The sequence below is a fragment of the Halichoeres trimaculatus genome, unplaced genomic scaffold (assembly GCF_033239565.1).
Source record: "Halichoeres trimaculatus isolate MK-OKI-2021-1 unplaced genomic scaffold, fHalTri1.1 fHalTri1_scaffold_10, whole genome shotgun sequence".
NCBI classification, from domain to species: Eukaryota; Metazoa; Chordata; class Actinopteri; order Labriformes; family Labridae; genus Halichoeres; species Halichoeres trimaculatus.
The window spans coordinates 20,292,300-20,313,856 of NW_027437187.1; the positions used below are offsets into that span (position 1 = coordinate 20,292,300).

The 21,557-nt window shown below is 42.2% G+C and overlaps 1 protein-coding gene across 1 annotated transcript; it reads left to right on the plus strand.

Annotated features, from left to right (window-relative positions):
- Positions 1 to 662: 662 nt before the first annotated feature.
- vwf (von Willebrand factor) lies at positions 663 to 21,362 on the plus strand. Its single transcript, XM_074678071.1, has 53 exons — positions 663 to 803; positions 924 to 975; positions 1,069 to 1,212; positions 1,395 to 1,497; positions 1,607 to 1,815; positions 2,067 to 2,188; positions 3,271 to 3,490; positions 3,577 to 3,699; positions 3,785 to 3,896; positions 3,966 to 4,012; positions 4,117 to 4,253; positions 4,364 to 4,502; positions 4,751 to 4,851; positions 4,934 to 5,129; positions 5,208 to 5,423; positions 5,694 to 5,940; positions 6,040 to 6,134; positions 6,276 to 6,427; positions 6,515 to 6,618; positions 6,709 to 6,847; positions 6,963 to 7,097; positions 7,997 to 8,143; positions 8,232 to 8,372; positions 8,839 to 8,937; positions 9,038 to 9,194; positions 9,356 to 9,523; positions 10,191 to 10,326; positions 10,435 to 10,735; positions 10,915 to 12,076; positions 12,158 to 12,262; positions 12,579 to 12,725; positions 12,799 to 12,942; positions 13,037 to 13,201; positions 13,349 to 13,395; positions 13,497 to 13,674; positions 13,831 to 14,072; positions 14,180 to 14,369; positions 14,458 to 14,799; positions 14,903 to 15,141; positions 15,317 to 15,419; positions 15,506 to 15,577; positions 16,391 to 16,495; positions 16,621 to 16,826; positions 17,112 to 17,261; positions 17,347 to 17,463; positions 17,583 to 17,763; positions 18,008 to 18,048; positions 18,222 to 18,338; positions 18,690 to 18,788; positions 20,438 to 20,566; positions 20,653 to 20,692; positions 20,777 to 20,874; positions 21,051 to 21,362. The coding sequence occupies exons 1-53, from the start codon at positions 798 to 800 to the stop codon at positions 21,234 to 21,236; spliced, it is 8,553 nt and encodes a 2,850-aa protein (XP_074534172.1). The 5' UTR covers positions 663 to 797; the 3' UTR covers positions 21,237 to 21,362.
- The last annotated feature ends 195 nt before the right edge of the window (positions 21,363 to 21,557 follow it).

Sequence of the window (21,557 nt, forward strand, 5' to 3'; positions counted from 1 at the left end):
CAGTTTGGCAATGTTAAAAAGTGGTTCCCACATACAGTTTTTTTATATAGTGGTTATGGATTTTTAAGAATCCCTGATTAATAGCTGTAAATGTTAAGTTGCAATGCAGTGATTAAATGTTTGTGTATTTAGGAAGGTTTGATAAGATTGTTTTTTCCTGGATTTGTCTTTGAGTTTTTGCCATGTGATGGATAAAGTTCATAGGGCATCTTTTTTCCCAGGGTGTATGTTTGTGTGTGTGTGTGTGTGTGTTTGGTGTGTTTTCTAGTTTGGTGCAGCTTAGTCATATGTTTTGGTGCAGCTTAGTCATGTGTTAGTACACATGACTCTGCCAAAGCAGAGCTGTTGCGTGTGATAGCTCCAGTAAGAGTGTTTTTCAAAAGACTTGTTTGGGTTGGCGCTGATACAGATGCGTAAGTGTAGACTAATCACTCAGCCCGGCGATCAGTGGGCACATCCTGCCATTGTCCTGTGCTGTGTGTGTTTGATGGTGTCAATCTTCAGGCACCGAGTTGTGGACAGAAAGATAGTCGGCCCCATTTTTAAATAACCTTGCTGAGGGGAGGTTTCTTGAGAAATAGCCAATGATATCCGGGCTGGGACATGCTCTTTGCTATAAAGCAGAGCTTTCAATAAAGTGGTGTGCAAAACAATGTGTTTGACCATTTTCTCAGTAGCCAGTGTTTGATACAGACATCTCAACAAGTCATTGTGCCATGACTGTGTAAGACCTGTGCAACACTTGGTGTTGGATTGAGTTTTCTTTGCAACTCTGTGGAATAACTGAGGCTGGAGCCATGAAGGTAAGATGAAGAGTGGGTTTAAAACATGCTGTGCACAGTGCAGTGTAAAGTAATTGACATAAAAGGATGTTGATGCAAATGACTGGATGATGTGTGTAAGCATATTAATTGAACTTTCAGGTCAGCATGGGGAGGTATTGGCTAGGAGTTTTGCTTCTCCTGCAGTTGACAGGTGAGGTGACATCAGAAGAAGTGAAAGGGTGTCAAAGACTAAAAGACTACTGTTTATCTTCAACTTTTTCTTGTATATGTTGCATGTATCCAGCTTTGGTAGCAGGTATGACAGGGCGATGCAGTCTGTTTGGAAGAAACCACATTCACACGTTTGATGGAGTTTTATACAAGTTCCCTGGAGACTGCAGCTATCTGCTGGCTGGAGACTGCAACCGTCGCTCCTTCACGCTGCTGGGTGAGTCATAGTTCAAAAGAAATAAACTGTTTTCAATTGTAATGGTTAAGACAGCGTATATGTCTTAATTATGTAGTTTTTCTTTGATTCTCAGATGATTCAAAGCTACATATTTTTGTTTCAGACAGTTTTTTTAAGTCAGTGCCTGATGAGTGGTGTGTGACAGGTTCAATAATTCACAGGTGATTTTGTGGGAGGCAAAAGGACCGGAGTCACTCTGTTCCTGGGGGACGTCTTTGAGCTCCATTTGTCTGTAGATGGATTGCTTTCGCAGGGTGAGAAAAGGTAGGGTAATTAACACTGATGGTGTGTTTATGTTCCCTTTTAGCACAAAAAAACTCACACAAATATAATTTCCTGCAATTTTTAATTTGCCTTTCTCTTCTTGTTGTAGACTGTCCCTGCCCTATGCCTCTCATGCCGTGTTTGTGGGCTCAGAGCTTGGCTATCATAAACTCTGGAGTGAGGAGTTTGGCTTCACCGTGACCATCGATAACGCAGCCAACATTGCCTTGACACTGGCCAAACACCATGCAAACCGCACCTGTGGCCTTTGTGGCAACTTCAACTCTGTCCCAGCAGATGAATTTACTGCACAAGAGGGTAAATCATGTTTAAAAGTGAGAGCTAATTTGCTTGTTAAAGTTGGAGAATGCAGCTGAGGAGAAACTATTATTGCTGGAATGAAGGGAAATGATTTGAGTCACCGGCACACAGCAACAGGAAGAGTAGCTACTCAGTGCAGGAAAAGATAACGTGTTCAAAGAAAGCAAGAGAAAGAGCAGTGGTAGGATGAGATTAAGGAGAAATCTTTCAACTTTTATGTGTGTTTAATTCTTTGTGTGTGTGTTTAGGGTTCCAGACAGAGGACAGTTATGATTTTGCAAATTCCTGGGCAGTAAAGGGGGCTGGTCAGCCATGCAGACGTGTCTCAAATCCCAGTCACTCCTGTAACAGCACAGAGGGGACATCAGCGGTGAGAGCACAACATACACATGTTCTAATCATTTCATACATGTTTTGTCTTTATACAATGATGTTTTTTTTCCCCAGCCAAAATAAACTGAAAATTTACAGAAATGTGAATAATTTTTGTTTAAATGGCAGTTGGTATAGATTGACAGACGTGTAAGCATGTCCTGAGTGTGGTGACATCAACAAGTTATAGATTTTGATAAATATTGAAAATTATTTTACTAGGAAACCAAATTCGTGTAAATTTCAAAGTGAAAACTTCCTTAAATCTGTTGTTGTCGGCCATGATACTTATCTCCCTTCCCATTTTATATGTCATTGCTTTATCTCCAGCTGAAAAAAAACATTTGATCTACAATTTTAAGTTTTAAAGTCAAATTTATTTGCCCTATCCTCTAATTTGTAACCGACCCATATATATTTTTTTTTTATTTGTAACATATTTTATCATACCCCTGAACATGTGTACACTGCAGGCATTGTGGGTGGATTGATCAGCCAGTTTTAGTAAGAACATTTTGCGCTCCATAAACACCCACATGTGAGGAAAGAGTAAAAACTGCACGTTGGTGTGAAACTATCCAGACACTTCCTACATTTACTCTTGGTCAGATATGTTTTCTGTGTCTTCTTCAACTTTATTTGTGGAAGGAATACATGCTCCTTTAAGGTGTTATAGCCTTGTGCAGTTCTCTTTTATAATTTCCGCCGTCACTTGTACTTTTTTAAATTTGTTTTACAGGCATCAATCATCATAATTCTATTTGCTGCATGATGACAGAAGTAGTTTATATTGCCATTGGAAGATATTTTTCTTATCTTAAAACCTGCCGCCTGTATATTATTTTTCAAGCACATTGCTCCCTGTTTAAATGAGTTGCTTAGAGAACACAATTTCAAGCACACACATCTGAAGTCTGTCCTATATTTTTTCTTGAACTAGATTAAAGGAAACAAGTTGACTTCATTATTCACAGCATAAGCGAGTGTTTATTTTTTCCATAATTAATGCATGTTCTCCCTGATTTGGCCACATCACTGACTTGAGCTGAATTTTTCACATGTGCTTGTGTGTCTGTGTAGATCCTGTCAGGCTGCAGCGTGTTGCAGACGTCAAGTGTGTTCCTGCACTGTTCCCACCTGGTCTCTACCGAGGCATTTCTGTTGCTGTGTCAGGAGGAGGCGTGTCACTGTGGCCGGAGTGAGGCTGAAGACTGCTACTGTCCGTTCCTGCTGGAGTACGCTCGCACATGCCACAAACATGGGATGCTTCTTCATGGCTGGCAACAGGAGGGCCAGTGCTGTAAGATGGTCAATCATTATGCAGGCAGCTCAACGTAGACTTTATCATCAAGGAGACTTAATCAATGTAAATGTTTGTGTTTTCAGTCCCTAAATGTCCCATTGGGATGCAGTACAGTGAATGCACCAAGTCCTGTTCTACAACCTGTCACAGTCTCAACATACAGGAGGTCTGCAAGGAAGAGTGTGTGGATGGCTGCACATGCCCCAGTAAGCTTCCTCTAAACTCCCTCTTTTTATCTCTTTTATGATTTTACTATCTTTGCTGACAGCATGTTGTAAATTTGTGATTCAGCTGGGAAAGTTCTGGATGGTAATCGCTGTGTGGAGGTATCTCAGTGTTCCTGTGTGCATATGGGGCAACATTTCCCTCCAGGGTCCACTATCTCTCAGGACTGCAACACCTGGTGAGTTTGTTATATGTGTGCAGAAACATGTCAACACAAACATTCCTGCTAAGCTGTCTGTTTTTGCAGTGTGTGCCGTCACGGCTCCTGGGAATGCACCAATGAAGGCTGCCCTGGTGAGACAGTTATCCAGTGATATCCAATTCAGCCATTTACGTTTTCAACAACAAAAATTTCTCAATTTCTTTTTTTTCGTAATGTTTCTGCTTCCTGTGTGTAGGTGAGTGTTTGGTGGTGGGCCAGTCACACTTCAAAACCTTCGACAACAAGTTTTTCACCTTCACTGGTCACTGTCAGTACCTCCTGGCAGAAGACTGCATAGATGGACAGTTTTCTGTCATCATCGAAAACGTCCAGGTAATGGAAGTTCTTTTTCTTCCTTGTCTTTTAATTTCTTGTCACTTCCCTGCCACAAGCTGCTTTTCATCTACAGCGCTTTGGCTGCAATTGTTGTTTTTGTGTGTCAGTGTGCAGATGATCAGGATGCTGTGTGCACACGCTCAGTTACGCTGAGCCTGCCCCTTCTTGAGAACATGACAGTGAAGCTGAAGCACGGAGGAGTTGTTTCTGTCAACAGCATGGATATCCAGACTCCAATGCATCATGGTTTGTCAGCAGATAAGATTTCATTATTTCTGTGAGGAAGATGTACTAAACATTGTAGTGTGCTGATAATGGGACCAGACGCATATCAGAAAAAGCTCTGGAAATAATGACATAAGGAACAATTTGCTCTCCAAACACATTTAATTTACATCAAAATACAATAAATTGATCAAACACATTTGTATGTATTGATATTTTGATTCCAACAACATTCAGCTGATCAGTTTCCTGTGTGTGATATATTACAGGTCATCTCCAAATCCAAAGATCAGTTCAGTCTTCAGTACGTGTGAAGTTTGGAGACGACCTTCGTCTGGACTGGGATGGTCGTGGCCGTGTGCTTCTTAAGGTAACATAATTAAGATGTGTTTGAGCATTTGTAAAAAGGTGACCCGGGCAGCTGTTTTTAATTCTGTCTCCCTCATCGTCAGCTGGGACCGCGATGGGTGGGGCGCACTTGTGGTCTCTGTGGAAACTACAATGGTAACCAAGGGGATGACTTCTTGTCTGAATCTGGTCTGGTTGAGGCAGAGCCTCATGCTTTCGGCCAGTCATGGAGGATAAATGGAGACTGTGAATCTCAGCACAAGCATGAGAGAGATCCTTGTGCTATTAACCCAAAAAGAGGTATAAACCTTGTTAAAGATGTTTAAATCAATACAGGAATGACCTAAAAGTAACCGCTAATCCTCATTTATCTTGCAGTGCGTTTTGCAGAAGAGGCGTGCTCAGTGATGACATCAGAGGTCTTTAGTGCCTGCCACTTTCTGGTGAACCCAGGGCCGTTCCAGCGGTTCTGTCGTTATGATGTATGTGCATGCTCGGACGAAGAGTCGTGCCTCTGTTCTGCTCTGTCGGCCTATGCTGCTGCCTGTGCTGCTAGAGGAGTGCTGCTAAACTGGAGGTCTCCTTCACTGTGTGGTAACTCTTACACTGAACTATTTCTGAATTCATTCATATGCACCCACACAAGTAAACATTTCAGTCAGTCAGCAATGTGGTTTGCAATGTAGAGCGAATGAAGAAGCTAAGAATAGTCTGGGTGAGCCATAACTTCAAGTAGATTCAATTCTGGACATATCTAACCACAACACAAAATCCTATGGAAAACAGCCATCTTTACAAACAAGAACATTTCTCAAAGAGCTCAACTGAAAATAGATCTCTCAACTCTCACTCTGATTTCACCAGAGCTTCAGTGCACTGGAGGCCAAGAATATGAAACCTGCGGAAGTGCGTGTGACCGTACATGCCGTGCTCTCTCTGGGGCCGAGGCTGGCTGTGAGGGGGAGAGGGTGTGTGAAGAGGGCTGTTTTTGTCCTGCTGGAAAGTACCTGAGCGATTCTGGAGAATGTGTGACTGCTGACCTGTGCACCTGCCTGCACGATGGACAACTTTACCAGCCCAATGATGTCTACGCAGACCACAACAGTATCTGGTTAGTAACTGTAGATAATGTGAAACAATTATTATTATTTTTTAGATACAGAACAGTTAATTGGCAAACAATTTCTATTTATAATCTGTTTGTGTGCAGCTACTGTGAGAATGGCTCAATGCGCTGTAGCTCCCCTGACGTGAGTAATTTACTGTCTGACCTCTTCTATGATGATGACCTGGCACCATCCAGAGGTACAGTTTTTACATTTTAAACAGATCTTTGTTTTTGTTTTTAGTTTTTTTCGTGGTATCCTAGAAATATGGTGTCTTTCATCTGAAGCATTTGTATTCAGATTGAGACTTAAATGCTTAAATGACCCATGATGTTTGCAGAGCGCCGAGCAGCACAGTGTCCTCCTCCACTGGTCCGAGCAGAATGTAATGCAGGACAAAAAGGCCTTGAGTGTGCCAGAACATGCCAGAACGTGGATCTGCCATGCGTCAGCCTCGCCTGTATCCCAGGCTGCCTCTGCCCACCCGGCACAGTAGGTGTCTTAGTCTTTCTCTGCGTGTTTGTGAGTCACTAAAACTTTTGAAATGAACAGGATGATTGATCATCAGATTGATTTCAGGTACGTCACCGCAGAGACTGCATTGCACCGGAAAAGTGTCCCTGTTTCCATAACAACAGGCCATATGCATCAGGACAGACCATCTCTGCAGACTGCAACACATGGTAACATGACCATTAGAGTGTACATCTTTAAGAAGGAGGTATAGCTTCGCTGTGTCATCTTCACAGGCTTTTTTTCATCTTTGTAAACAGTGTATGTGAGAACAGGAAGTGGCGCTGCACAGAAAAGGTGTGTGATGGTGTGTGCCGCACTGTGGGGGAGGGGCATTACATCAGTTTTGACGGCCTCAAATATTCCTTCCCTGGCCTCTGCCAATATGTCCTGGTCCAGGTAAGAGACAGGTTGAGGTGAACTCACAGGCTGGTTATGTGAAGTCAGAAAAGTGCCCTCATATTGTCCCCCCTCCTTCTTTTGTCTTCTACTTTCACAAACATTTCTTATGAAGGATATGTGTAATGGAGAGGAAGGTTCATTCAGGGTTCTGGTTGAAAATGAAGCCTGTGGAATCGTTGGCCACCGCTGTGCAAAAGCAGTCACAGTCTACTACCAGGGAGGGTTGATTGTAATGCAAGGAGGAGAGGTAAGCTGTCTCAAATACCCACAAATATTAACACAAATAACCACTCCACTATTTATGCAGCACCGTCACACATTATCATGAGATCAGTAAACCCATAGGAATGACATTTTATGTGTGTAACACCTGGCTTTAAAGATCAACAGGCATCCAACCTCTGAAAATCACCTGAATTAAAGTACATTAATTCTACAAATATTCATACAAGTAACACGCAAAAAGATCAAGGCCATTAAAGCTGCAACAATAGAATATTGAACAATAGAATTTGGAGTTTTTAATAGGATTTGGATTCAGCTTCACACTCAGCTTCCCTCTGACTGGAATGTGTTTCTTATTTGTATTTTATTAATCTTGAGTTAAGATATTAGACGGTTTTTATAAAAAAATTAGAACCAGAATCTCCTTTAATCGCCAAGTACCTCAAGAATGCTGAGAGTTTGACTCCGGTTATCGACACTCTCTCTGTACAGTTATTATTAACACACACTATATATTACAAAAATAGAAAAAGATAGAGCTTAAGTAGTAAGGAAAAAAAGATAATGATAATAGCTAAGAGCTTTGTACAGAGAAGAATAATAAAATATAAAGACATAAGTTCGAATATAATTTAAAAAAAAATAAAAAAAATATATATATATAAAAAAAAAGGAATGTGTTGACTTATATGTCATATATGACCTAACACTTGAAATTTTGCTATTTGAAAGCATATCTTTCCATGATATTTGGATAGAAACAGTTTGAGACTTAGAAAAGCAAAAAAAACCCAGCTCTTTTCTCAACTCTAACATCCTCTACTCAGAAGTTTGTGAACTGACTCTGTCTTGTGTTCAAAGTCTTCAGAATCGGCTTTTTATGAATATTCCATCTTAAACCATAATTATCGTCTCCCACAGGTGAAGATGAAGAAGCCTGTGCTTCATGGCACTCAGGTGGAGATAGTGCGATCTGGTGAATTTTACACCTTGCTGCTGGGGGAGCACATTTCTCTCAGCTGGGACAAGGGAACCCGCCTCCTGGTTCACATCTCATCCATGTACAGGGTACAGATTATTATTTGAACACTACTTTGACCTATTGAACTTTCTTTGTCTGTGTTATTGTTGAAGATGTCTTTTTTGTTGCGTGTAGGGGCGAGTGTGTGGTCTATGTGGTAATTTTGATGGGAATGTGAACAATGACTTGGTGAGCAGCAACAACCAGCTGGAGGTGGCCTCCTCACACTTTGGGAACTCCTGGAAGGTTGTTCCCAGCTGTGCAGATGTAACAAAGGTGACTCTTCTTCTTTATTTAAATATATTTTTGAATGAATTTAAACTGTAAGCAAGACATTTTCGGCCTCATAGATCCTTTGAATTATTTACAGGCACAGTAAAGAATGCACAAAGACATGGGTGGGAAATTTGTGAAGATGTTTTTCTTCATAGTAGAAAATCTGCTGTGCCAGAAAAAACACCATAAGCCTCCATTAAGTGAAACAGATTTTAACATAATCTTTTGGCAAGATAGTCATACAGCAAAGAAACTCCCTTTTTTAAGATTTTGTCTTTTGTTCTGAGTTTTAATGTCCAATATAGTCATTCTGTGACCTGTGACCTGTGTTATACTACAAGCACTGCAAAACACACTGTCTGAGGATGGATGCTGAATAGTGATGTCTCCTTGTAAGGGAATTTAGGTCTAGCACTTTTGATATGAGGTTTAGATTTAATGAATCTCTGTTTCCCTGTGTGATCAGATACCTGCTCCATGTGGTGACAACATTGTCAAGTTGGTAACAGTGGAGCAGTCCTGTCGTGTGATCAACGGCCCTATGTTTAGAGAATGCAACAGCCAGGTGAATGCCTTTCCTGACCCACCAGACATCCTATGACTGCACATTCATATCCATTCTTATGCTCTCATGTTTCCTTAAACCTGCCTCTGTGTGCCTACAGGTGGATGCAGAGCCATATGTAGAGATGTGTGTGGAGGCTGCCTGCTCCTGCCCATCAGTGGGTGATTGTGCGTGTTTCTGTGATGTCATCGCAGCTTATGCTCAGGCATGTTCAGAGAGGGGTGTATCCATCAGCTGGAGGTCCAATGATCTTTGTCGTGAGTTTGAAGACACCTCAGACTGCCAAATTATGCCAAATGATCAAAGTTGTTTTCAGGCTGAAAAAAAAAGCAGCCAGGACCTTGTTCTCTGTAACCTGTAATCAGATCATGTTTGTTCTAAAAGATCAGGATTGATCATGCTGAGTTGTTTCTTTTAGCCCTCAGCTGTGAGGAGCTAAACCCTCGGGCACCAGGTATTGGGGAGGAGCTGTGCCAGTGGAGATATAATACTTGTGGTCCTGCCTGTCCGATCACTTGCCAGCACCCAGATTCACTCCCATGTTCCCTCACATGTGTGGAAGGCTGCCACGCGTACTGCCCTCCAGGTACCATAAATACTAACTTAAAACACAGAATGTATGAATAAAATACCTCAGGCCTATACAAATTAGGGCTGAACAATCAATCGATTTTAAACCAACATCGTTACGTAATAGAATACAATTTACAAATTGTAAAGGCTGCAATTAGAAAAAAAAAAAGTTTCATGTACACAGACGTGGAGGGAATATAGTAACTTGTACTTGTTCTCCCTTAAAACCAGCAACAGTCAAAATGCTGTTTTTTTTCTGGCGAAAAAAAAAAGAAACCCTGTAGGCTACAAAGATCTATCCAGTAGATAGAAGAGCCATACCCCTTGGTCACTTTTTTCTGTATGGTTTGTTACTCTTACTGACAACTGCAGGTCAGTAAAACTTCACAGTGTTCCTTTTTCTTTTTAAATTAAGAAATGCAAAAAAAAACTTGTTCAAATGCAGTATCTTTTGTTGGTTAGTCATACTATAAAATGACTTAAAACTTGTGTTAAGTGAGCAATGCAGAAGATACCCCCCCCCCCCCCCCCCAAAAAAAAAAAAAAAAACTGTATTCTAAATCGCAGTCGCAGTATTGGTCTAAAAAAAAATCACAATTAGATTATTTTCCAAAATTGTTCAGCCCTAGTACAAATATACAAATAGAAAGGCCAACATTAACTAAAGCATTACCTCTTAGGTCAACTCCTGGATGAAGTGGCTATGCGTTGTGTGGATCCTTCTCAGTGTCAGGTGTGTATTCACGAGGGTCAGAGAATCTCTCACGGCAACAAAGTCATCCTGAACCACGACGACCCTGAGCAGTGCAAGATATGGTAATGCAGCAAAACACCAAGTCACAAGTCTGGGTACTTTAGACTCTTCTTTAATGCTGTAACATGTTTCTTTATATATACTGAGATTCTTCTTTTTCTCATTTAAAGTCACTGTGACAACAACACCCTCAGCTGTGAAGTTTGTGCCTCTTCCACCGTTTTCACCACGCCCACACCAACTCCTACCTTCACAACTCTGCCCTTCTCTACCTTGATGCCAGAGGGTACATGTGACCGTGCCATGGATCTGGCATTCCTGCTTGATGGCTCAGAAGCCCTGAGTGAAGTTGATTTCCAGGCAACCAAAGACTTTATTTTGGATATTATTGAGCGTTTCCGTATGGGCTCCGCTCACACTCGGGCCACAGTGCTGCTCTATCACTCTGGAGTCAAAACATATGACCTGCAGGTAGATAAGAACATCTTCTACTGATTCAAATGGTAAACTGTTGTTTTATGAATATGCAGTTATGCACAGAGCAATCTGTGAGATAAAACAAATATAGCTTAGGGTTAATCTGTTTTGCTGACTCATAGAAACATTGTCATGACATAAATCCCTCTTTTCTCTCTCACTGCTGCCTGCAGGTTCAGAAGTGGTTGTTTAAGAAGGCCGTGCGGGAGCTACATTACGCTGGAGGAGATGCAGCCTTCCTGGATGAGGCCGTCAAGTATCTTGTCTACAACATCTATGACAAAAACAAGCGTGAGCATGCCGGCCGGGTGGCCATCATCTTGACTGCCAGTAAAAATCCTCGCCATGTCCGTTCCATCATTAGAATGCTCCGCAGGGAGATCATCACCACTCTGACAGTGGCAATGGGTCCAGGGGTCGACATGAAGCAGATCAATGACATCACAAAAGCCAACCCAGAAAATAGGGCCTATGTGCTTGGCAGCACAGGTGAGCTGCCTGATCGCCTGTTAGAGGTGACAGATTATCTCTGCACACTGGGGTTGGAGCCTGAAGGGTTGATTCCCACAACACCAAAAACAACTCCAGGTAGACCTCACCAGGTAACCACTATCACAACTTCAGCCCCTCCTCTGGAGCCCAACCCTACAGAGCCACTCCCCAACACTCCTACATCCACTGCACCCTCAGACCAGTCTCCCATCACCACAGCATCTTCTCCGTCTCCAGCCACTGATGTCACATTCATCGTGGAGGGCTCTGATGCAGTCGGCGAGGCCAACTTTAACAAATCGCTCATTTTCCTAGAGGAAGTTATTTCACGGTTAACAGAGGAGAAGGAGTTCATACGTGTCACAGTGATCCAGTATTCAGTGACTGTCACTGTAGAGATCAGGAAGTGGGAGCTGAGGCGGCACAGGACCCTCTTACTGCAAAAACTGAGGGAGATTCGTTGGAGAGGTGGAAGTAAGACAAACACGGGCACAGCTGTCTCTACAACGGTTCAAGAAATCGCCACTGTCCCGCCTTCAGGTGGCCCCACACCCCCTCAACTGGTTTTCCTGGTGACAGAAAATCCCCCTACTGACACAGTGACACGCCCACCGACTATAAGCACAAACACACACGTGTATCCCATCGGTGTTGGACAAAAAATACGTGAGATTGACTTGTTACCATTCAGCTCCCCGCAACGTCCGCTGTTGATTGACGACTACAACCGTCTGCCAACCCTGGTTCACCGCGTGGTTAACATCACACGGACCACAATCAGGCCACGCACTCCTACCCTGCCTTCTTTGGTTATCCCAACACTCTCCAGCCTGCCACCTTCAGGTACAGTGATCGCACCTAATCCAGTCACATGGATGTGAAAAGTCCTTATTTTGTGCTAATCTTTTTCACTTCTTTTTGCAGTGCCATGTAAGAAACCTCTGGATGTGATGTTCTTGTTGAAGGCTGGGAAACAATTAGAGGACATGAAAACAGTTGTGAAGGCTTTTATCAACAGTGCTGATACAGGTAGGTGACATCAAGCACTTGTTTCATGAAATTTAAGCGACATCTGAGCAAGTTGTAGAAAAGGTCATTTTATTTAATATTCTGCAATAATTTGGGCAAATGGACTTGTACTTATCCAGCGCTCTTCCAGTCCACTTTAGTCTTTTTATTTTTTTCTGTTATGATATTTATATCATAAATTTTAAAGTTAATTAAGATGTGCTGATTTTATTTACGGATGTGTGCATCATAAACTATCAAACATTGTCATCAACCATCCCTTTCATACTGTTGCCTGCATTCCTGCAGTGAACTCCCTTCTTGCATATCTGTGCAGGGCCAAATGCTACTTTGGTGAGTGTGGTTCAGTACGGAGACACAAACACAGCAGAGTTCACCTGGAAAGACGACCAAAGCCAATCCCGTCTCCTGAAGCTGGTGGAGAGCATACCAAGCAGGGCCACCGCAGCTGCCCCCGCACTAGGTAATGAATAAATAAACTCATGTTTGCATAAACATTGAAGCAGGCACACAATCATCGCTGTGTCCGTCTGCAGGCTCTGCGCTTCAGTTTGCTGTACAGACGGCTATCTCTCCAGTCAGCAATGGACGACAAGGTGTAGCTAAGGCTGTGGTGATGCTGGTGACAGATAAATCAGCAGATGATGTTCAAGGAGCAGTGAACGAGGCACTGGCAGCAGGTCAGTAGTTTGCAGCTGATGTGATTAGAATGTGTCACAAATGTATCAAGTTGTCTCTGCTTGCATACTCACACACGAGAGTGACTTTCCTCAGGTGTGTCAGTATTCCCTATTGGGGTGGGACCAGGCTATGAGAGGGAGGAGCTCAGTTTGCTTGGACGCCATGGCAGCCAAGACAACACTCTGCATTCCAACAGCATGGACCAGTTACGGATGATGCTGACTTTGGATCATGGTTACACAGAGAGAATCTGCAGAGGTGCTAACATAGACACACAAATACATAGTTTCTTTTTACTCCATGTAAAAATAATAATGTGAAACTAAAAATCTGTTTCTCTGAATATTTCTGTATGCAAAATGTTTATTGACTGTAATATTGTGGGTTATTTACATTGATTTCCAGCTGGGCCACCAGGACAGTGTGTTGATGATAATGGAAATGAAAGAACGGTACGTAACGTCTGCTGAGGTCGAAGATGTGAAACCACAGCTCCCCTTTCTTTTGTGGACATTACGTAATGTCTTCAAATGATTTGTATGTCTTTGTTCAGCCGGGTGAGTCATGGCTGCTAGAGGATGGCTGCCACTCTCTCCTGTGTCACCCAAGTGGGGCTGTGACTGTACAGAACCACAAAGTCAGCTGTGACAGACTGGAGCCGCCAGCCTGCAGGAACAACATGCCACCTGCCAAAGTGCAGGAGACCTGTGGCTGCCACTGGGAATGTCCTTGTATGTACAACAAAAGGATCAAATAGCACCTGACATTTTAACATGCATGCATGATATTTGCCACTTGAGCAATAAAGCTTACATATCAGGTTATTTATACTAAATGTCAATGGATCCCATGGCTCTAAACGCCAGTGTGTTTGTGTTTATTGACAGGCATGTGCATGGGCAGCTCCACCAATCATGTGGTGAGGTTTGACAGCTTGGCTCTGAGGCTTGATGGGGAGGGCTTGTGCTCCTACACCCTCCTCAGTGTCAGCAGAGGCATCAATGATGGGTCGGAGGTCAAACTCCACACTGGCCCTTGTAGGGACTCCGCAAGTTACAATCAAGTCTGCATGAAAGCCATGGAGGTGACTCATGGTCCATATAAACTACTGCTGAAGGACGACATGATGGTACGCCGTTGTTCCCTACAGAGACCACCACCAGGATTTATCCCTTTGTTCTCTGAGTATTAGAGTTTATTAAGTGTCAAAGTGTGTGTATGTGTTTGTCTGAGCAGGCAGTGATTGATGGCGAAGAGCTCGCACTGCCGTGGCGGTTTGCTGGCCTGGAGCTGGTGCGTTACGGAGGAGTGATGCTGCAGCTGAAATCAGACCATGGCTATGTTCTAACTTTCACTCCCCAGAGCAATGAGTTTACCGTCACATTACTGAGTTCTACCTCCACAAGCCACACCTCTGGCCTTTGTGGTAAGACAAACAGACAGATTCATTTATAACTCTAAATTGAGTGTGCTGTTTTTAAGGTCATGTGCACTTTTTGTTTTTTACCTTCCAGGTGCTTGTGAAGAGGAGAAATTTGAGATTTTGTCTTTACGTAATGGAAACTCCACCACCGACCAGCAGGCCTTCATCTCAGACTGGACAGTGGCTGCAGATGGAGGCATGTGTTTGCCAAAGCAGAGGAAAGTGTGTGCATCTGGAGCACCCATGGGGTGTCAGGCCCTGCGATCAGAAGTATTTGAACCTTGCCACACTCACATCCCTGTCCAGGTGTTCCTTGCTAAGTGTGAGGAGCAGGCATGTGAGGAGTCTGATGTGTGTGAGCTTATTTCTACCTATGCACGCCACTGCAGACAGAGAGGTGTGTGTGTGGACTGGAGGAGCCCCCACCTCTGCCGTAAGTCTATTTTTCATGTGTCTTTATATTTCTTAATTGTAGCTACCAGCGCTGCCTGAACTCCCATTCTGAGCCAAAACTTCTGTCTGGGTCTGTGTTTCAGCACTGCAGTGTCCCGGCTCCATGGAGTATGATGCATGTCGGACAGGATGTGTGGATGACTGTGGTAGCATACAGGCGTTGCCAGGCGACTGGTCTGTTGCCAGGGGTAACAAGTCATCTTGCATGGACACACCTACTGAGGGCTGTTTCTGTACTGAAGGCAAGGTTTTGCATCATGGACAGTGTATATCACCAGAGGCATGCAGTGAGTGTGTGGACCATAATGGAGCCAGGCATCAGGTGAGGCACACTGAAGTTGTCTGAATATGTGAAGTTATTAAAAAGCCAAGCCAACTTTCTAAATACAAATTAATTAATTTTGGATGAAGCGCTCTATGATCGCCCTCTAGTGTTTGAGAGTATAAGGATTTTGCCTCATACTGTAATAATCAACATTATTGCTGTGTTTGTTCAGTACATGCAGAGCTGGGTGCCAGATGACAATCCATGTTTGATCTGCATGTGTTTAGACCAGCAACACATTAACTGCACTGCCCGGCCGTGCAGTGATGCCAAAGGCAAGCAGCCTCCTGATTATGTTGATCTGTATTGTGGGTTAAGATGTTACATTTTAATAACGCATTATCTGTCTGTGTGTGTGTAGCTCCGGTGTGTGGGCCCTGTGAAATCCTGAGGGAGAAGAGAGAGTCTAAGTGCTGCCCAGAGTATGAATGTGGTGGGTAAAAACATGTGATATTGCATTTCTAGAATCAATATCACAGTAATCTTATCAAACAAGACAAGGACCAAGAGATCTAAAGAGTGCAACATAGACTGTGTGTGTATAAACCTTGGCCTGATTTATAACACTTTTTCCAGAGGGCCACATTTGATTTCTAAAAATTATCACAGGCCAGCAGCTCCTGCTGCAGTTTTTATTAACCATTAGAGTTATAGTAATATGAATGCTATATATTAAGTCTCACAAAAGAATCAGTTGCTTGTGTTGTATTCCTCTTTGTACAAAAGCATTTGTTAAATGAAATTGTAGAATTTAGAATCAGTTACTAGGGGGCGCCAGACACATTACTACTGCAAACAACATTATAGCATCTGATATCTATATCCCACATTCTGATCAATTTGTATGCACCAATTTAGCCTTTTCTGTACCATTTCATCTCTATAATATAGTCTTGTGTCCTCTTTTGTGTCTTTTGAAACTCAGCATATTTCCAAATAATGATAAATACATTTAAACATGCCGTCTTTAAAAGATCCTGTGTTTCTGCTCAATTTAGCTTAACTCACGGCATTTTATTTTTATACAAATAGCCTGTAGGTATTTTGTTGGATTATAGCCGTTGAAACAGTTTTGTTTTTACAAATGTACACATAAGTCAGCATGTGCTTAATATCTTTAATATCAAAAATATCTTTCAAGAAACGAGCTTAGGACTATACAAAGACAGTCCTTAAGCCACAATTGGTAAATCGGTGTGAATATTTCGCCCTGAACCCAAACACCCGTCTGTGTGTGATTTTCCAGTCTGTGATCTGGTGAACTGTGACCTGCCTGAAGTGCCCCACTGTGAAGATGGTCAGACTATGGTCCTGAAAAACCCTGGAGAATGTCAGCCTGTACATGAGTGTGGTATGACATTTACACCGTCTCTGTGATGTTTCATTTCTGAATTACACAAAGAAAAACATTCAAACGGATACAAAACTGAACTTGAAATCATATGATCTCTTTTTATTGCTTCTTGTCCTTTGTAGTCTGCAAAAAGGAGCAGTGTGTCCCTGAAGCTCCCCCAGCTTGCAGCGCCCACCGCCTTCTGTCAGTGAAAAAGACTAAGTGCTGTGATGTGTTTGAATGTGCATGCAATTGTAAAAACTCCACTCACACCTGCCCAGTGGGGTTTATCACGTCTTCATCAACCAATGACTGCGGCTGCACAGAGACAAGCTGCCTACCAGATGAGGTGTGTGTTTTTTAAAGTAGCTTTTAATGCAACAGTTTCCATGTGTTTGCTATAACTGATAAAGCTGTAAACAGGATTTTACAGGATTCCTGTAAATGTTTTTTTTTCATGAACATTGAGGTGTTGTATAATGGCAAATATGAAACAGATGATAAGAAAGGTACAAGAAAAGGAATGAATCCTAAAAGGAGGCATATAAAAAAAGGAAAAAATACACCAGCCTCTCTTTTTTTTTTTGTAACTATCTAAATAATGTTTTTTTTTTATTACCGCGTGCCACTCCAGGTGTGTGTGGTTGGTGGTGCCGTTCATCCTGTTGGGAGTGAATGGGAAGCTGGTTGTGAGAAGTGCAGCTGCACCAAGCAGAGGGACAAAGACACATTACTGCACATAGCTCAGTGTTCCCCACCTGTATGTGATCGAACATGTCCCAAGGTGAGACACATGCACATACACATGACACATGCAGATTTACATCATGCTTCTTTAAATATTAACTCCCCTATGTTTCTATATTCAGGGCTCTACATACACTTTGTCAAAAGGTGAATGTTGTGGGAAGTGTGCACAAACCAGCTGTGTGGAGTCAGAGGGGCAGTTGCGTGGAGACACACTGATAGGGCAAAAATTCAGACAAGTATGTGAGAAGAGAAATCATACATACCTGCAGAATCATAGTAATAATTTTAGTAATAGTTTCTGTATTTTCTCCTCTGTCTAACCATATTATAATGTCATCTCTGTGTTTTTGTGCAGGTGGGAGAGGTTTGGCAGTCTAAACAAGATGATTGTGTGTTGCATGAGTGTTTGAAAGTGAAAGATGAGGTTTTCATCTCTGAAAAAAATGTCAGCTGCCCTGTAATGGACACCCCATCCTGCTCACTGGGAACAGAATTACGTTGCCACACTCAAGCCTGCTGTCCCCGGTGCTACTGTGGTAAATACAATGATAGTTACACACATTAAATACACACTGAATAGTTAAAAAGTAGTATTATGGATTATAAACTGTATCAACTTTTCACTGTGATACTCTGTTTAGAAGCTAAACTGCAGTTACAATGTCTGTCCAGCAGGTGGCTCAATCATATTAACAACAGCTTGTTATCCCCAGAATGCCTTTGGGTTTGTCTACTATTTACTTAGTGTCAATAAAATAATGTGTGCTTGTCTCTCTGCAGCTCCTATGGATGCCTGTGTCCTAAACCAAACTGTGATAGGAGTAAGTCAGGCAGAAGAGAACATTATAAGAACACTTGAACTGTGTTTTATGAGCTCAGTCTTGATCTGTGTGTGTGTGTGTGTGTGTGTGTGTGTGTGTGTGTGTGTGTGTGTGTGTGTGTGTGTGTGTGTGTGTGTGTGTGTGTGTGTGTGTGTGTGTGTGTGTGTTTACAGGCAGGAGAGAGGCTGATGTTAGATTTGTGTACACATTGTGAGTGTACAGTGGAGGATGGTGCTGTAAAGAAATACAGACTGTCCTGTAGGAGAATCAGCTGTCCCACCTGCCCCATGGTAAACACAGTCTGCCTATTATGACCAGTTGCCCTGTTATCTATCCATCTTCATCATCATCATCATCATCATCATCTACATCTTAAACATCTTCATCATCATCAGCGTGACGAGTTAAAGATTCAAACTTGCATCTTTCCATCAAAGACCCTCTAATAACCTGATTGAAACTCCTCCACACTCATCATTAAACTAAGGCCTCATCATTTTCTGCATTTCTCTTTTTTCATTGAGGTAAGTTGTGAATTATTAATTCCTTCAAAGGGTCTCAAGGAATTGAATGTCATTGCACTTTCAATAATTTCCTACTTGTGTCTTTGTACATGAAGTCACACCTTCCAATGTTTCCAGGGATACACTCTGGAGAAAGAAGAAGAATCTTGTTGTGGTCGATGTGTTGCAAGAGCATGCTTTATGCAGAAGCCAAATGGAGAGCTGTTCAGTGTGCAGGTAGGTGACTTGGGTAGAACAATGCCTTGCTCATGAACTGTAATCTCAGTCAAACACAAAACATATACAGTCTTGCCTTGACGTACTACTGCAAGAAAAAAAAAAGAAGAGAGAAAATCAGTTTTTATGTAGTTTCTTTTTACAAGGTCATTTGGTACTTTACCATGTACTGTTTGATGCAGCAGCCTGCTGAGCTATGCTATGTACCAGTACCAATTAAAATGCTGTGTCTGTTGATATTTTGCACTCATACTAATTATAAACTCCATCCTACAACCATGATAAGTTTTAATGTTAATGTTTAATGTTTAATGAAGTTCACCAGCACATCTTTACAACCTTGATGACATTTCTTCATTGTGCTTTTATTAAATCAGATTTATCTTTGTGCTGGTGTAGGAACGTGTAGTACCAGACTGTTAAACCAAGCGACATATTAACAGCTTTTTCCTTTAAAGGGGACATATCATGCTGACCTGTGATTCAATACTTACATATAAAATAATAAAGTTGAAAACAAGACCTTACACCCCCTGAATTTTCAAAAAATGAGATATTGTATTTTTTCTGATATCCTAGAACGAGATTTGATGCCTCTGAAAATAGGTCATTGACTTTTGGCTTCGAGATGTCGACCTTCATGACGACACAAGGATCCTTTCTTTTTATTGGAGTAATCTGATAAAGCAGCTCCTCCTCTGTGATGTCAGTTAGTCACACAACCGCCACCGAGGGATACACCCTCAAGAGCCGCGTATAAACGTATAAACTATACCGGTTTCACTCACCACACTGAAGCGTCCTGAGATGATCTGTGTCGAGGTGGATTTTCTTCCTCCTGAGCTGCAGAACCGTCCGGGTCCAATACAAAAGGACATATCCTACACTCTGCCATTTTATTAGTGCTATCAATGCCGGGGAAGTTTGGGCAAACAGCAAACTCGTTCGGTCTGTCCCATTCAGTATGGCGATTTTGTAAATACTGCCATGCTACAAAAACCGCCCCCTGGCTCTACCCCCCCCCGCCCCTCTGATAGAACCGACCAATCAGAGCACAAAGGGCTGTGACGTTGCGAGGTTACTGGAGGTCATCTTGAAACGGAGCATTTCAACGAGATCTTCAGAATGGCCTGAAATGAGGATATTGAGAACGCTATTGTGGGGCAATGAAGGAACTAAATGACTTGTACTGAGGGCAGAAATGCTTTACAGGCATCCTAGTCTGGCATAGTGAAAAAGAGAAACAAGCATGATATGTCCCCTTTAAAGCATCACTATGATCAACATGTTGCAGTCATACAGCTGTATTGGACTCACTGATGGTTGATTTTATTTGTATCTTGTTTTTATTAACAGACGATCAGTTTTATTACTTTTTTGCCTTTTAATATTTGCCTTGTTTTTTTTTATCAATTTCTTTCTTTTTTTGTTTTTATTGAAGTACTCTTTTTAATAGTAACCACTTTTTTCATGTCTTGTCTTATGCTAGTTGATGGTTATTATTAAAGAAGGTTTGTTCAGTGCAAACCTAATGTACCTGTGGTTACAAATAAAGTAACTTTACGTTCCATAAATACTGAAAGGGAACAGTTTGTTGCAGCAGCTAAAGACATGAATATCATAAACATGTCTGTCTCTTCTTTCCTAAGGTGAACACAACCACTGAGGATGGTTGTAACCAGTACACCTGTGGTATCAATGATAAAGGGGCTCTGGTTCTGCAGACCAGAGTGACCACCTGCCCTCCTTTTGATCGCCAAGCTTGTCTGGACCAGGGGGTGCGATTTAATTTATCTAACACTCCTCCTACATGTGTCTCTGTATCTGCCCAGTTCTTAAAACTCTCTGTCCTGCTTGTTTTCAGGGAAAAGTCAGTCAGATTGGAACAACCTGCTGTGAAATGTGTAAGTAAAGATGTTCCTTCTGTAGACAGGTACACAGATTTAAAAATCTGGATGGTTTTAATAAGAATCTATGCATGTGTGAAGGCACGGAGCCAGAGTGTCGGAGGACAGTGGGAATGCTAAAAACCATCAAAGTGGATGATTGCCAGTCGGAGAATCAAATAGAACTGCACTACTGTGAGGTAGGAGAGTGCAAACCCACACAGAGACAAACACAGACACGCACATATTTAAGGATGATTAATACTTAATTCCTCTTAGGATTAGCTGACAAACATCATTGAAATCACAGCACTGTTCCTCACTTTTACACCCCTGTGTGGTTCCCTGTGGTGCCGTCCATCTGTCTGTCTGTTAGGGCAAATGTCGCAGTAAGTCCATGTACTCCCTGGAGAGATCTAGCGTGGAGCAAGAGTGTGTGTGTTGTGCTGCCGTGGAAACAGAGCCTCTCAGTGTTCCCATACTGTGTGCCAATGGCACCAGAAGCCACCACACTGTCCTGTCTGTCACAGCATGCAACTGTCTGTCCCAACACTGCACCTAAGGAGAGGAGGAGACCAAGAGAGAGGGAGGAGACTGGGAGAGAGACAGGTCTCAAAATGCAGATTGTATGTGTGTATACAAGTAACATTTACCCAAATAACAAATTGATACACAAATAAAGATATATCATAACTACCAGTCCCTGTAAGTGCTTTTCTTTGTGTTCTTATTTTGTTGTTATGAGTATTTAACCTGATATTTATATCTCACATTCAAATTTGATTTTGATAAGCGTGTTGATGAATAACTAACCAGCTGTTCATGTTCAATGAGGAAATAGACAACTGAATGCTCCTTTGAAGTATTAACTCGTAGTCTGATC

What these genes read in the sequence shown, in the direction of transcription:
- vwf (XM_074678071.1), top strand. An exon ending in CCACGCGTACTGCCCTCCAG is followed by an intron (nt 9,524 to 10,190) that starts GTACCATAAATA and finishes ATTACCTCTTAG; the next exon opens with GTCAACTCCTGGATGAAGTG. An exon ending in GCTGTCCCACCTGCCCCATG is followed by an intron (nt 18,339 to 18,689) that starts GTAAACACAGTC and finishes CAATGTTTCCAG; the next exon opens with GGATACACTCTGGAGAAAGA.